A 16,590-nucleotide genomic window follows, 5' to 3' on the forward strand; every position below is an offset into this window, starting at 1 on the left:
GAGTCCTAGCATAAGGACAGAGGATTTGGAGGGGGAGCTCTTTGACAGGAGTAGTGAGGGCAAATTGTAGGCTGTTTACAGTAGGCCCAAGTTGTTCTCGTCACAAGAACATACATGGAATTGCCTACAAACTAGGACTAGGCTATGGCTGAGAATGCCTCTTTCAGCTCCCTGTTTCTTGAGGGAGTAATGATGGGAAGAGGGGGAATAAAGAAAGTGTACAAGTGGCTCCAGGCTGCTCATCCAGGTGGGAGGTGTGCAGTAAGGGCATAATCCACAGTAATAAAATGAATTTGCATTTACAATTCCAGTCACTTTGCCCTGTCCAGAGCGCTGGTGCAGTCCGAGTGCAGAGATCACGTCAGTCCAGAGGGACTTAAAGGAAATTAATGGCGTCTCTTTCTCTTCCTTCTAGATGGATTGAATCTTCTGTGTTGAATGTCTCCGGATTTCCTGTTGGGTTTCACGTCTGGAAAACTACTTTTGATTTAAGCCACTCTGTGGCAGACTGAACTGTGGATCCAGGGTTCCCGAGACTTCAGATCTCGAGGAGGCAGCCGCTGCTGAATCACATTAACCTGTCATCGCAGCCACAATGGTGCTGTCACAAAGGCAACGAGATGAACTGTAAGGAATCACTATTTCTGAGTTTGTGCCATGTTTCCATTAAACTTTAAATACTAGCTTTTGTTTCCAAATAGATTGAAGGGTGGCTCTGCTCACCTGCCAGTCAAGTACCATGTATTGTAGTTTATTCACTCTTATTACAGATTTTAGCAATCCTCTGAAGTTTTTTCATGTAGAATCTTCCTAGAGTGCATGTGTTAAAGGGAGATGGAAGCATGAGCTGTTCTGCATGGAAATGGGGAAGTGACCAGAGATCCCCTTCGGGATTTACTTCAGAGGTCTGATGAGGAGGCAGTACTCTGGCTTAGCATCCATCCTTCATGGGGAGGCATTTGTGCTTGAATGCAGAGTTGTGTTTAGAGTCGTATGTGTGAGGAGAGATGGAACATGTAAAAGGTGAGGAAGGAGAATCCAGTGACACAGGAAGAATTTTTATGTGAAAAGCAGATTCTTTTCAGAAGAAAAAGTCATTGCTGCTTGCTTCAGCTACCAAAAGGTATTCATTTTCTTGGGTAGGTGACCACCCGATTTTTGTGTTCTTAAAAAGTATCAGTTTACTTAAATATTTGTAGTGTAGGTATATATGTGTATATTTACAGGTGAGGTATGTGTATATTTGCTCACAGGTCCTTTCCTGCGATGTAACTAGAAGTTATTGTATTCTGAAAAAGAAAGCTAAGATTTGCTCCCTCAAACCGAGCGTTTTATTCAAGCTTAACTGAAGTAAAATTTTGTACCCTAAACCTTTCTGCCCAAATTAGTGTTCCTTCAAAGATAAAGCCACAGCTTTAATATGTAGATGTGGTTGTTGTTTTTGTATTTGCTATGGCTTTTATGTACCGTACAGATTGATCAGTGTATTCATGCTGCTCCAGTGTGTGATAACTTCAGAGGGAAAGGTAGCCCCAAACCTGAAATAAAACTTGTATCCTGCTGTTGACATCTTGGAGCAAAGTCTGTTTGCCAAATGTATTTGTAAGATTTGCTTGGGCTTTAACAAAGCTGACAGTCCTGGTGCTGTACTGCACTGGAGAGTGCGGTGTCCATTGTGCCTTTTATACAGCAGCAAAGTCCAAACCAGCCTGCTCTTGCTGTGGCTCAACGTGCTGTCCCCTGTCTTTCAGAAATCGAGCAATAGCAGACTACCTTCGGTCCAATGGCTATGAAGAGGCATATTCGGTTTTCAAAAAGGAGGCTGAGTTAGATGTGGTGAGTTCAAACCAGATTCTTCATCTGTCTTTTAAGTAAAGAGTGCTTAATTTTATGGCATGCATGTCTATTATGTGCCTGTTAGCTCATGCAGTTTCAGAACTGGAGGTGATACACTCACAGCTTATTGCCTGGCCATAAAATTTAATCATAATCACTGGATGACTCCACAGTTTATGAGCAAAACTCTCACCTTTATCTGCAGCTCGTGACTGAGGCATGTTTTTAATCTTGTTTTTGTTTGTCTGCCTACTACTCATCTGTACAATGCTGAGCGTTTCCTGTAATGGCGTTTTAAGGATCCAAGTCCTAAGAGGGCCTAGGTGCTTCAAGGTGGAAGGCGCCAGGAATCAAAGCTAGCAAAAGGCAACGTAAATGTGTAAGGAAGGTGATAGATGATATGAAAGGACATGGCCCTTCACTGGCCTCACTCCAGCATCTCCATACAGGACTGGAGTATCTCTCATGTGCTCCTTTCCAGCCTGAACTATTCTGTGCTTAATATTTGGAAGAATGTGTCTAATTTTAACACATTTGATTTGTTTCCTGTTGTTGTGTCCATCCTCCCCTCCCTGTAACTCATTTCCTCAACTCTCGTTGTTCTTATCAGAATCCTGCATAAAAGCATAAACTTTCTGCAGTCCAAAATTAGAAAACTGAAGGTTTCTTCCCTTGTAAGCAGATGTAAGGGTGGGCAGCTTTGGGGACTGTCTCCGCTTGTGATGTTTAAGAAACAGGAAGACAAAACAGGATTGCTTTTGTCCCCTCCTTTATTGTACAGAGCAAATGGGTGGAAGTCTATTTTGTGATTGGAATGGGGTCAGTAGTTGACTCACTGCCTCGGACTGTGGCATACCAGTTGATTAACTGGATAGTAGAAGAGCAAGCTCAGGTAGCCAGTGTGAGGTGGTTGGCTCTGGTGAGCAGCTCTGTTGTTAGACTGTACAGATTCTAGTGATTTGGACCAGTCCTTTCTTCCAACTTAATTCTATTGATTTGCCTTTGTAACTGATGATTCATTTTATACTTGCCGCTTACTAGCACAGAGGAGGTGTGCACTTCATCTGAGTTTGGGTTTCTCTGGATACAGCTGGATTGAGTAGTAAACTTGTGTGCTTGGCTGTGGATAAATCCGTGCCTTTTCTTTATTACAAATGTTGCATTGTTCTTTTTCCAAAATGTTTGGTTGAAGTTTGACTTAATTTCTCCAGTCTGCTCCCAGTATCTAATAAATAAGTAGAAATGACAAATTGAAATACCTTACTTATAATTGAAAATCCTCATACCATTCCCTTCTCAGCCTTATCTATCAGCCTCATTAAGTCTTCCCTTCCCAAAGGTTAAAAAGGCAACCTAAATAGGCTAGCTGCCCCCAGGGGACCTAAGAGATGCAGTTACTGAAGTTCCACATGAGTTTCTTGGAAGAAAATCTGAATTGGGTGGATTATACTAAAACGACACAAGGCAGAAATGATGTCAGTAAAGTGAAGGGGTTCAAGTGTAGCTCTGCAAGGAGGGATTTCAGGTCTGTATTGATTATTCCTGCAGATAACTCCAGCTTTTACAAATACCCTGAAGTAGTCGGTTAACAGCTGGTCTCTGACCAAGGTAGCCAGTGCTCAGAGCTTCTATGAGATAAGCCATGGCATTGTTATTCTCTGTCTTTGAGAATGTAGCACAAAATAATGTGATAGTAGTGGCAATTTGAGGTTAACTGTAACCAAGTTGGTTTTATTTAAGCAAATATTCACCATTCTCAGCTATGCAGAGCTCTTCAGAAGCTTTCAAGTAATGAAGCTAGAAACCAGCACAGATGACACAGTTCAGTCCTAGTTTTCTGATGTGATTTTGCAGACCCTTGCATCACTGCTGCAGTATTTTTAATTAAAAATTGTATTTTAAATTATCTTCTCCATTTCTATGTATGTAAATTGTAGCTATTAAAATTTGAAGCATGGCTCTCCTGTTTCACTAGTAAAACTCATTATAGCCTTTTTATTAAAATGGGCTGTTTATGTTGCCTTTGAAGAAACACTTCTGCAGGCTTTGGAACTAGAATTTACTGATTTATTCAAATGCTTCTTCTCTCAGAATGAAGAGCTAGATAAGAAGTATGCTGGGCTTCTGGAAAAAAAATGGACATCTGTTATAAGATTACAAAAGAAGGTAAGTAGATATCTGATGGATTTACTTATATAAAGGTTATACTGAAAGTGAATGTGCATCACTGAGCAGAATGTTACGTGTTTCCTGATCAGACAAACGCCGGGTTTAGCAAATGATGCCTTGAAGATGCATTTTGAGTAGGGAAAATACCTAAACCCATGCTATAGAAAATGTTTTGTCTGTGCTAGCAGAGTTAGCCTCTCAGTTTCCTTATAAAAATGTCTTGTCTTCAGTGGATGGATTGCATGTGCCGCTTCTGAAACGGGAAAGGCAAGAGGTGCCTTAAGGCAGCTTGTAAAAGGTTGAATAGCTGTCCCCAGAAGGCTTCACTCTTTAGAGAGATCCTAAAAACCTGTGCTGCCCCTTGTCTTTGGTCATTACATTAAAGGGAAGAAAGCATTAACTCTGGTGCATCAGAGCAAGTGATTCTACAGCAAGTGGACAGTACAAAACTCTTTTTAGTAATGCTTCAATAGATCTAGGGTGTGTTAAAAGCAAAGAAAAATAAAATCAGTGTGCTAGCAATAAAGACCTCTTTATTCTGAAGGTTAATATATCTCAGGCTTTATTACCCCTTCAGTTTCTCTGCTGTTGGTTAACATACAAACTGTATTGGGCACAAAACATTCCCTCAGTAGTAGCATTCCTTTTTGTTAACCTCCTTCAGTAGTTGCCACAATAGTAGCTCAAGCATATTTGTACAGTACCGGAGTGAACGTGGCTTTGTAGATAATTTCTTTCCTGTCAAAATATTTGGGAAATTGGAGAAGAATAAATTATTGATCAAATTACTAAAGAATAAACAATAAATGATTAATTTAGGTTTGATTGTTAGAAACACCAACACTGTTGGTGTTGGTGAGCACTGGTAATCAGGTTGGGTCTGTGCAGTCTTTGCTTTACTGTGAGTTTGGGAGTCAGTGGTATCCGGATTCTTAATAAATGAAGATGAATTAGATCATATACAAAACTAGAAATGAACAGGCTCTTTAAAATTCATAACCTAGGTAATGGAACTAGAATCGAAGCTGAATGAAGCTAAGGAAGAATTTACATCAGGTGGACCTCTAGGTCAGAAACGAGACCCTAAAGAGTGGATTCCTCGTCCTCCAGAGAAGTATGCATTGAGTGGACACAGGAGTCCTGTCACTCGAGTAATTTTCCATCCAGTTTTCAGTGTGATGGTCTCTGCTTCAGAGGATGCCACAATAAAGGTATGTGTCTGCTACTGAAGATGAAAATAAGCAAGTCAGAGGTCTGTAGTACATAACATCAGTGCTTCAAGCTGGATGTGTATTGTACTGATGGAAGATTGATTGTGTCAGGTTCTTCTTTAGCTTCAGCAGGGACAGATCTTGTAAGTGCTATGACCTGTATAATCTACACCGGTTTATGCTGGTCCAGTTAACATCTTCAGGAGTGTTTTACTGTCTTTTGACTTGAGGAAAAAATAGTTAAGCTAATGCAAATTTAGAGACTGGAGAAATAAAGGGTCAGTGGGGAAAGAATGCATTTTGACTGCTTGGTAGAAGAGGAATGGAGTAGTGTATCGAGTAGTGACAGGAGGAGAAGGAGGAAGACATTTGCCTCAAGTCATCTGAAGTGATTATTTTTAAAGCAGGTTAAAGTGGTTGTGCAGCTGTATTTGTAACTGAAAACTATTCTGAATGGGAAATGCAAGTGCCCATGAAGTCCTGTGGCTCTCAGTAACTTGAAAGGGTCTTCGTAGGCTTTTATTGCAGTGTACAATAGCGGCATGAAGAGATTTGTTAAAGTAGGCAAGTGCTTCTCATTTTAGCATCCAATAAAAACGTGATTGCGCATTTTGTTGTTCGAATGTCACAATTAAAGGGAATTATCCTGATAAAGGATAGTCCTTATTGTTCTGTGCTGGCTTGAAAACTGTTTGGAAGAGTGCTGGTCTGAAGAATGTTGAGTAGTGCATCCAGCAGTGTGTTTTAAAACACAAGTAGTTGTAATGGTGGCTCCCTGTTGGAGAAGGCGTCAGGCAGATCTAGTTCATCGAAAGCTTTAAGCCATTGTTTCTGCAGCAGACTTGAGCATAGAGAAATGATGGCTCTGCTTTCAAGCAGTCAGGGCCAGCTGAAAGAGTCACAGCTCCATGATTGTGGGATACTGGAGGAGCCTCATTAGCTTTGGGTTTGCTCCCTCTTATGGGTACATTGGGTTCATTTCCTTCTTAAAGTCAAACATTGAGTTTGACTGTTGCATTCCCAGTGACTGCCATCTCTTACAATGATGGATTCTTTTTGGTGGATGTTTTTTGGTGGTGTATGCTTTGTTTTTTGGGGGGGGGGGGTGTAGGATACAATTTTAAATGAAATTTCTAATTCTGTGCTTGAGAGAGGCACAGTAAAATCTGTAGGAGCTTGTTTTGTTTCAAAGGCTTTTGTTTGCAGTTGAATGATAGAAGACTGACTGAATTAGGAGGTGAGAATGGGGACCTGCTGCTATCACAGTTATTAGCTGCAGTGTTTATTGAAACTGACAGATTCTGTAATCTGCTAATATGTGCATATCAAATGTGGCTTGGATTATCATCCCTAAACCAACTCCTATTGCTCTTTAGTTAGGCAGAATGTGATTTCCCCACCAACTGAAAACAGGCTTTTCTGCTGGCGCTGGGGAACTAGCAGAGACAGGGATGAAGAAAACCAGTGGACAAAGTGGATTTGTTCTGTCCAATGTTTTCAAATTGATCTTCTTTATTTTTAAGGGTATTGGGTGTTAAGACTTTTATATACAACGGAACTGATTTCCCTGCTGTGTTTATAGTGCTCTGAGTTAGTTGAAAAGCAGTTTTCAAGGTGCATGAATTCCGTTAATTTATAAGTAACCAAACCCCATAAAAATAAATGTATTTTCCTATGCTGTTATGATTTTTAGGGCTGTCTCTTTGTCTGTTGCTCAATTAATTATTGAATAAGGTGCCAGACTGGCCTGCAGAGTGCAAATGTAAGGCTGGAGACCACAAAGAGTAATGGGTTGCTGTTAACGGATTTTCTGTTCACTTGTCAGGTGTGGGATTATGAGACAGGAGACTTTGAACGAACTCTTAAGGGCCATACAGACTCTGTGCAAGATATTTCCTTTGACCACACTGGCAAACTATTGGCCTCCTGTTCTGCTGATATGACCATTAAGCTATGGGATTTCCAGGGCTTTGAGTGCATCAGAACTATGCATGGTAAGGCACAAAGGGAATTGATTTAGCGGGCTGTAAAGTGAATAATTTTTTCTGTATCCAGGAAAACTGCTGATGTGGAAGGGGGTTATAAGTAGAGAATTGTCCAAGAGAAATAGGGGGGATATTCTGATGCTTTAAGTGCTCTGTAAATAAGGTGTATGCTTAGTGTCTGTGGAATGAAATAACATCTTTAGTCTGCTATGGGAATGCTCTGGGAAACACCTCATGATGATGTTGAAGTGAAATGGCAGTTACAGGGATTTAAGTCTAAAAATTAAATGCTTACTAGACAATAAACCCATGCCTTCAAATAAGTAGGAACTTAACCTTCTTCACCCCTCTGTTTCTCTGCTGTACTGCTTCAGGAAGGAAGCATTTGTTGTGAGGGGTGTTGTGCATATACTGCACAGCAGTTTGCTTCAGGTCTGGTCACATCTCACCCTTTGCATTAGGCTCCAATCCCATAGGAAAAATGGGAAAGTAAAACAACCACAACTACAGGATTCTAATATTGACACTAACTACTTATGTAAAGGCATTTTTATACAGCTGCTTGTCTTGCTGCTACTGTCCTGTAGAAGTGGTGAGTAGGAATAGAGAATGTTTGAGACTTCTGAAAGTAAGCAGACCCCAAAGAAAACGGAAAGCTGCTGACTTTCGTGCATATAGTTCCTTGACCACCACAGATCACCCCTGTAAAGGAAGAACAGACGTTGCAGTTGGCTGATAGTGAGAAAACAAAGCTGTGCTACTGGGTGGTGAGGTTGGCCTACATGCAGCATGTGTGTGTTTGAGCTGGAAGTTGAACATGAGGGTGGGTGAATTGTCTTCAGGTGTGTTTCCAGTTACATCACTTCAGTCAGTTTGAAATAAAAAATAAGTCGCTTCCCAGTGAGGAGTTGTAAAGTACCATGCAACACTGGGACTAGGATTGTGTGACACTCGGGTACTTAGCACTGCTGTGGTGCTTTCTAGTGGGAGCTCAGCAGGGGCTCTGAGTTCTTAGTGCAAACATGGAAATGAGTTGTGCACTTGTACATGGCTGCAAGGTGCAGTGTAGCTGCCAGTAAAAGAAAAAAGCAACTTCCTAGTGACCTTACTGGCTATAACTTTGGAAAAAAACCCCATCAGGTAAGAAAAGGGGGCTATTTAATGCCTCTGATCTGTTGAGAAGTTATATAGACTCTGTCTGCTCATCTCAGGAGATTCATTTCTAATCCTGACAACTTAAGTAGGGACAATTGCAGAGCTTGAAGAAAGTCAAGTGTATGAATTATAGATGAAGTGTTGTAGTCAAGCTTGTGCACTGGACTTGTCAGCCCCTACCCCACAGCTTGTTCTGGGGAATAGTAAAAAAATCAAACCAGGGAATTCTGCTCTTTGCCACTTTGGGAAGTTCGTTTCCATTTTTTGTGATACTGGAAATGAGCAGTCTTTACAGAGTGTGTTAAATGCCTTTATGTCCTGTTGCTTGTGGGCTGAGCAGAGTCAGGAGCTGAAGCCACATACATGAGGTTGTAAGGAGTGTGTTTAAGGAAATGATCCGGATGCTTTTTCCTGACTAAGTGCTGATTGTCTTCCCCTCACATCTCAGCAGAAGTCACTGTTGTGACTACACAATTGGTTCTTAAATCAGTGCACTACAGCGCTTTGTTAAAACCTAGTATCAGATGTCTAGAAACATTCAGCCTTTCAGCATTAGGCTGCTGCAGTGAGGGCTGGCATGCCCCTCATGAGGACCTGTTTTCCTTCAAGCAGCTCACAGTGCATCAGCGTACTGTAATCAGAGCTAATTGATCACTTTAAAGTGGTCAGTGTAGCAGCTCCCTCTTCTAAACTGCTGGCTTTTCTAACAGTGTACAAGTGTTGCTTGCAGTGGTGTCTGATTTTAAAACATTTTAAAGATGTTTCTGAACCCATTTCATTTTAAAGGATGCCCAGTATCTGGACTGTGTGGTTTCTAAAAATGTAAATGATTATTTCATAAAGCCTCAAATTTATAGGTAAAGATTATGCTGTAAAACATGAACTGCTGCTGTAGTTTCTTGCCCAAGCCCTGTGTGCTCTGTAAGAACTATTACAGTACCACTTAATAAAGGTTTTATGTTGCTTTTAGGTCATGATCATAATGTTTCTTCAGTAGCCATCATGCCCAATGGAGATCATATAGTTTCTGCCTCAAGGGATAAAACTATCAAAATGTGGGAAGTCCAAACAGGGTAAGTGCTCTTCTGGCTAAACGTCAGCACCTAAACAAAACAAGCAGAAACCTCTGTTTGTGGGAAATGGGCCACATAAATCTTGAATGTCAGCAAACATTATTTGAATTGAGGTATGGTATCATGCCCTTTAGAGTAATTCACTCAAGGATTCTGCCATAAATCATGAAGCACAAGGGTTTAGGTTTAATACTGACTAATTAAAACTGTCTTTATCTTTCTGGGGGCTATGCGGGTAGAACCATAACTCAGGAGCAGGTAGGAATGTAAATTCAGTGGTTAACCACAAGTTTAAAGGGAGCATGAGAGGGAGGAGAAATCTGTTACATTTCTTGGCACAGATCAAGGCATCTCCTGATATTTTTTTTTTTTTTTTTGTCTTGCTGGTTTCATTCATCTGTTGTTTAATCCATCCCTTTGCTGGAAGGTGTAGATGGAGGCTGGCTGAATGACCTGCAAACTTCTGCTGGTTCTTAAAATACCTAGTTAATGCAAGCTGGCCTTTCAGCTTCGTTTCCCCCCAAGCCGCCCGCTCTCTACATTAACAAGGAATTGCCAGTTCTTAGCTGTCACTTCTCCTCATGTCAATGTCCTTTCCATTAACTGTTTTATGGCTTTGTACATCATCATCCAGGATGGGCACGTGCGTCCTGCAGTATTTTAACTCCTAAGAGTAGGTCAGGCATTACTAGCATTACACCTTACACTTCAGAGGCTTCATGTGTAGTGGTTTTACTGCAGTGCTGATTGAGCCACTCTTTGTTTCTCTTTTTGCACAGTTACTGTGTGAAGACTTTCACGGGTCACAGAGAATGGGTGCGCATGGTGCGGCCTAACCAGGATGGCACCTTAATTGCCAGTTGTTCCAATGACCAGACAGTGCGTGTTTGGGTGGTAGCGACGAAGGAATGCAAAGCTGAGCTGCGAGAGCACGAGCACGTGGTAGAATGCATCTCCTGGGCTCCCGAGAGCTCATACTCCACCATATCAGAAGCTACGGGATCGGAGGTAATGTTTCCGCTGCTGCTCGATAAGCACATGCAGTAAGATTTTTGACTATGCTCTGTATAGAACCTACTGTCTAGTATTTGGAGTAACTAAGCTTTGTTCCCAAAGTGCTTGGCAGGTGTAGCAGGTGTATCAGTATCTTTTGCTGAGTATGCTTGGTGTTCTGTTAATCCCCCATCTCGGCATCATGGGATCCATGCTTTTGTGTTTTGTGGCAGTAGGGCTCTACCTGTGCACTAACAAAAGCAAACTTTGGAGAGATGGCTGAGAGTAGGACAACCTCCACATACTTTTAGCAAAGTAATGTGATCTGGCATAACATGATTATAAAGATGCTCAGCAATTGAAAGTTGTGGGCAGAAGTAGTGAGTGAGGACTGCCTTGGGTGTGTTGTGATAGAATTAAGCTTTGAGTGCTGTGTCCTAGTGTACAAAGTTAATGACAGGAGAAAGCATTCTGTAACAGAAATAAACCCCTGATTGTGTGATCACAGATACATCTTCTGGTGAGCCTCAGGAAGGGCTTACTAAAGGTCAGTAAAAACTTCCTTCTAAGGATGATAAAATGTAGAAGAAATGAACTAGAATTTAACTGCAATTTCTGCCTTGTCCTATTCCTCAAAAAGGACACAAGTACCCAAGGGCACAAGTAGGTAACACTACAGACAGGGACTTGTCTGGTGATGGATGTTACAGATTACTTCAGTCAGATTTTACTTGCATCCTTAAAAGATCCTTATAGTCTTTTATTTGGGAGTAATTAAACCTGCATTCCCGATGCTGACTTGCTCTCGCAGTGGTGTCTCCCGTGCCCTCTGCTGGCTCTTCAGCAGGGTGCAGCCCAGCACGGTGCTCAGCTGGGGGCTGGAAGGGAGTTAATGCCAGCCTCGCAGTTGAACACTGCCAGGTCTGAGCACTAGGTCTTTATTTCATTCTGTGCATGATTACAGGTATAAATAAGTTCAGAGTGGGAAATTGTCAAAAACTCTTAAACTTCATTTCTTTTTATGACAAATGAGAACCCAGAGGTTTGTCTTAGTGTCACACTCGTCTGCCCTGAGGTGTCTGTCTCCAGCTGTGTCTCCTATTAAAAGAGGATGTCTTGCAGTAGGCGAGTGTGCACTCAGTTATTTGGCTTGGTGCATCAGCAGGGGATACAACCATTTCTTTTAACAGATTGTTTAATCCCTTCTTTTTGTGTTTATTTCTTCTAGTAACAAAATGCTCATGACTCTCACCTTTGGGATTGTGTGTTTGTTAGCTGTAAGCTGTTGTAAAATCTGGTTTTGCTGCTAAGAAATAGCACTCGGAAGGGATCTGCTTCCTGCCTTCTCTCCCCTCTGCCCCGTATATGCCATAACTTAAACCCTGATTTCCTGTAGACTAAGAAGAGTGGCAAGCCTGGGCCTTTTCTGCTGTCTGGATCCAGAGACAAGACCATTAAGATGTGGGATATTAGCACTGGCATGTGCCTTATGACACTTGTAAGTTCATTGGTGTTTTTCTGGTCATAGCTGTGTATGTAAACCCAGATTTAATGAATGCGTTGTCGTACGTGTTGATGTCTTCAAGAGAAGGCAGAGTTCCTGATAGAAGACAGACACTGGGAATGCACAGTTCTAAAAGCTTCTCTGTTTCAGCTTTTGGTGCTAAGAAATGCCAAGAATCTCAAAACACGCAGTATAAACACAGGGGTGCTGTGGTTTGGGCGTGAGGAGCTTGGTTTGTCTGCAGGGTGCTGGTGATCGTCTGCATTTTGTCCTGTGTTAAACGCCATGTTCCCTGCATGAGCAGCATTCCCATGGGAATTCCAGGGTGCTGGGGGTGGGGAGCAGGATCCGTGCGGATCACATGAGGACGTCTGTTTGTTTGCCTCCAAGGACAGGAACTCGTATTGTTGGTAGTGCTGATAGAGATGTAAGAATAGCAGCTGAAGGTAAACTTGGAGTTCCAAGAGGTTTTAGGAGGCAGAATGACATCCTTGCAGGAGCAGGACAAGGTGCCGCTCAGTGCGCCGTGGCAGGAATTGTGGAATGCTTGGCCTTACAACACGCCCCTGCTCACTGCTCTCTCCTTGTGCACCAGGTGGGCCATGATAACTGGGTACGTGGCGTTCTGTTCCATTCGGGGGGCAAGTTTATTTTGAGCTGTGCTGATGACAAGACTCTCCGTGTCTGGGACTTCAAGAACAAGCGATGCATGAAAACCCTCAATGCGCACGAACACTTTGTTACCTCTTTGGGTATGTATTGCTCTGCAGTGCCTACTGCAAAGTCCAGAGGTACAGATGTCTCTGCGTCTTCACCAGCTGCAGTTGAGCCCCAGGCTAGACATTGGTGGCTGGTTCTAGTGAATTTAGCGCTGTGTGTGTTTTAATCAAGGGCAGATAGGAATTCTGAGTGGGCTGGATTTTCCACTTCTGTTGCCAGGGTTGCACGTTGGACGTTAACTGCCAGGGTGTTCTGGAATCCCTCACCACTGCCGGGGTAGGCATCTGGGGAGTGCTGTGTCACAACTGCTTGCCCAGAGTCGAATTAAAAAGGCAGGAGAGCCACAAAATATACTTGAAAGTCCTGGGGAGTCCTGGTTGGGAGTACCAGGTCTTGGTGGACATTAATTCCCCCTTCCCTGACAAAGGCAAAACCACCAAAGCCCTCCCTGTTCACCAAAGCTAGCTTTACTCTGGAGTCTTCTCTCTTGTTTTTTACTCTGTATTCCTCTGCAGTTTCTAGCTGCTTCAGTAGAGCTAGGGTTAGGTTAGCAGTGAACCTGGGCTTGGCTGCTGAGGCTTCCCAGTCAGACTGCAGGTCTCGTCAGAAGGCAGGGCTGTGACTGCACTCTCAAGTTGCTGAGACAGATGAGCAGGAAGGGGCAGGGAGAAGCTATGAAGAGCATTAAGCTGGTAGCATGGATTGGCTGCCTCACTGTACAGAGGGCTTGGCTGAGCCCTGGGCTCTTTGATGCCTCTTGGTAAACATCCCAGTGCTGTCAGCTGACCCAGGCCAGAACTGGTTTGTGTATGTGGAATATTTTGGGATCTCCTGAGAAACGGAGCACTCGGCGTTTTTTACAGCCGAGCTCACAGCCCGTGCTGTCTGCAGCAAAGAGAAAACGTCAGCTTCCTTGGCTTCTGATTCCTGACTGTCTCTTACATAAACGCATGAAGTTCTGTCTTCTGGTAGTTTGAGGATTTGTCAGGTTGAGATGTTTTGGACTTTATCTTGATTGCCATGAAAGCCCCTTTATAAGTGAACTGGCAGCCGGTGTTCATGCTTTCCAAAGTGATAGCCTGGGAGAATTTGCCTTCAGGACTGCAGACACGATGAGCTTTGAAGTTTAGCCTCGGAGCTGATGTAATGGCTTTGGAAAGGCAGCGCCATTCAGTGAGGGTGGAAAGCACGGAAGTTTGGGATTTGCTCTTAACGGAAGCTCTTCTTTCCTCACAGATTTCCACAAGACGGCACCGTATGTGGTTACTGGAAGTGTAGATCAAACAGTAAAAGTGTGGGAGTGCCGTTGATTGATTCACATTGACCCCCTTTTCCTCTGGATGCACTCAGATACCATGGTTACCCATTGAGCTCTGTTTAAATAAATATTGTCCTTTCATGTAAATTATTCTGGATGTAGATTGAGCTTATTAAATGTTACACACAAAGTATTCATGCATGGTGAATCCAAATTGTATACTGTAAATTTACATACGTTGTCTAGAAGTACCATAGGTTTAAGAACATGGGCTGGCATTGGTCACATCAGACCTAAGAAGGCAGAAGTTGGATAATTGGAATAGGGCACTTAACTGAATAGTTGACAGTGTCGTTCTATGTCAGATAATTATACCTGTTTTTCTTTCTGCTGTCTGTTGGTGCCTGAATTGGTGACCTCATTTGGGAAAAGTTTTGTAGGGCTCTTTCAGAAATGTGTATCTATGTAACATCACTTAAGTGTGCTTAATAAATCTTCTCTAAGAATACTAGATAAGGCTGCAATTCAGAATCTTCTGAACCTTATATGTAATTAATGGAAATTAATTAAACTCTGGAATATTTGTCATGAAACATTTGCCAAATCAACAGAATACACTCGTTTTGGCCTCCTATCACGCAAGGGTTGGTATATTTATATGACTAACTGTAAACCTGAAAGAAGACAACAAATCTTAGTAGCAGCTGATGTGATAAATGTATTTATTTTTTATTTGGTCATTCAATGGTTAAGCTGTGCTGTTAAACTAAGTTGAAATGTTTTTTTTGTTGGTTTTTTTTAATGCTAGACGAACTTCCAGGAGGAGTTGTCCATCCCACTAGAATTTAGTGATCCAGTTTCCCATAGAGCTGCCATGGTACAACTTGCTGTTTGCTTTCAATGTTTGTTAGAGATGTGCAATTGCTCTTACACAACAGGATCAGAGTACGCTTTCCTCTTACTCACTCGCAGGAGGTTGGGGTATACAGAGGTTTCTTGTTTCTTTAGTGCCTCCTCGGAAACCCTTTTGAAACTGAGGTTATACTTACCTTGACAAGACAATGTGGCTTGAACAAAAATGTGCTGTGGTTTGCATATTGAGAAATACCTGGGGATACAGTATTTAAATGCTTTAGAGGAAGCACTGACTACCCTGAGAACCAAATTGTAATGGCAGATACAGATTGATACAGGCCCTGCAAAGCAAAACAAAACACCATCAGCAAAACAGAGTCCATCTGTGGTAACGATGCTATCAAGTAATCGTTTAAGACCAAACCACCCCAGCTTGGGTTTTGGTATTGGTAGTGTTTGGTGCCTACCGCTTTTAATTTGCAAATCCCTAAAGTTACGTATTTTGATCCGAAATGAATTAAAGCATTTTAATCAGCATTTCTGTGGCAGATTCCATTACAGATAACCAAGAATGACAATACTCACCAAACTAACCAGCTCTTTTTAGGAATCCACTTACAATTGGCAGTAAATGAAGTACCAGTCTGCTGTTTTAACAGGTGAATTTGTGATTTGTTTTATTCCTTTTGTTTAATACATGGCTTTTAAAACTGTCCCTTTTAACCGAGAGCCCCTGCCCTGTGGCTGAGGGTGTTCACACCGCACCTGTGGGGCTCCTTCCCTCCTGCCACTGGATATGGATCCAGTCCCATCCTGTGGGGCGGAGGGACAGCAGCCCTGAGTCCTGGTGCAGGCTCACTTGGGAAGGGGTGGAGGAGACTTGAGTCTGATGGGGGGCTTTGGGAGCCAGGTTAAGATTGAGGCTGATCTCAAATCCAGTGGGTTCTGTCACTTTCTGTGTGTGTTTCTGCTGTTGAGCATGCACAAATAAAGTGGTTTTTGTTCAGTAGCTGTTTGGACTGGAAACATTTGCTGCTTTTTTGTCCTACTTGAGAATTCCAGATACACAGGTTAAAATTCCTCAGCACATCCACAGCTGTCAAGTAATACATCTGTTTAAGTCCTGATAGGACCTGTCAGATTCATTTAAGTATAGAGTCAACCAGGCTCATGTACATAATTCATAAACATGAATGAGAAATTAAAGGTACCTATTAAATGGAAGTTGTCTACTGCAGTTTTTCCCTTTAGCATCCCTGTAGTTCCAAGGACGAGCAAGTAAAGTGAAGTCATGTAAGCAGCATTCAGTGGCTTGTGTGAAACACTGCTGAGTACTTCTGCTTGTAACCCCCTCCTCTGGTAAGCAGTGAATAATCTCAGGGACGAGATCACCAGGTAAAGCCCTGCTAGAGGAATAGAGGGAGCTGTGCACAGGAGCGGGCTGGTGAGGGGCTCCTCGGCGTGCCTGGGTGCTGTGCTGTGCTGAGCTTCCCCCTGTCCGTGTTGCTGTCAGCTCACCCTGTGCCTTTCCTGTGGTGAGGAGGTTACTGGTTGGGATTCGAGTTTGTGAGAGGCTGTAAGAGGTTCACTGCTGCTTTGTCACTTTCCTGACTAAAATTGGCTTCCAAATACCTACCTAGAGGCTATGTTACCAGATAACGCGGACTTTTTGGCTTAAACCCAGACAGACATTCCAGTGCCACACGAACAGAGCGTGCCCAGGGAGGCTTAGATGCATTCTGAAAAGCGCAGCGGCGATGGGGGTGCAGGCGCAGGCTGGCAGTTGGTGTTTTCCAGCATCTTGCACTTTAGGAGATCTCAAACGAACCGT

At 42.7% G+C, this 16,590-nt stretch overlaps 1 protein-coding gene across 2 annotated transcripts in view; it reads left to right on the forward strand.

The window, feature by feature from the left end:
* PAFAH1B1 (platelet activating factor acetylhydrolase 1b regulatory subunit 1) overlaps positions 1–14,097 on the forward strand; it is a 28,736-nt gene extending 14,639 nt beyond the window's left edge. For both annotated transcript variants that reach the window (XM_057420011.1, XM_057420010.1), the window contains exons 2-11: positions 416–627; positions 1,752–1,836; positions 3,928–4,002; positions 5,010–5,216; positions 7,042–7,210; positions 9,327–9,429; positions 10,209–10,437; positions 11,819–11,920; positions 12,522–12,678; positions 13,883–14,097. In XM_057420011.1, the coding sequence (XP_057275994.1) occupies positions 596–627; positions 1,752–1,836; positions 3,928–4,002; positions 5,010–5,216; positions 7,042–7,210; positions 9,327–9,429; positions 10,209–10,437; positions 11,819–11,920; positions 12,522–12,678; positions 13,883–13,956 (1,233 nt within the window). In that variant the 5' untranslated portion in view covers positions 416–595 and the 3' untranslated portion in view covers positions 13,957–14,097. The remainder of the gene's footprint in view (positions 1–415; positions 628–1,751; positions 1,837–3,927; positions 4,003–5,009; positions 5,217–7,041; positions 7,211–9,326; positions 9,430–10,208; positions 10,438–11,818; positions 11,921–12,521; positions 12,679–13,882) is intronic.
* The last annotated feature ends 2,493 nt before the right edge of the window (positions 14,098–16,590 follow it).

This window comes from Pezoporus wallicus, unplaced genomic scaffold (genome assembly GCF_028554395.1).
Source record: "Pezoporus wallicus isolate ANWC-B61680 ecotype Strahan unplaced genomic scaffold, APGP_CSIRO_Pwel_v1 contig_12814, whole genome shotgun sequence".
NCBI classification, from domain to species: Eukaryota; Metazoa; Chordata; class Aves; order Psittaciformes; family Psittacidae; genus Pezoporus; species Pezoporus wallicus.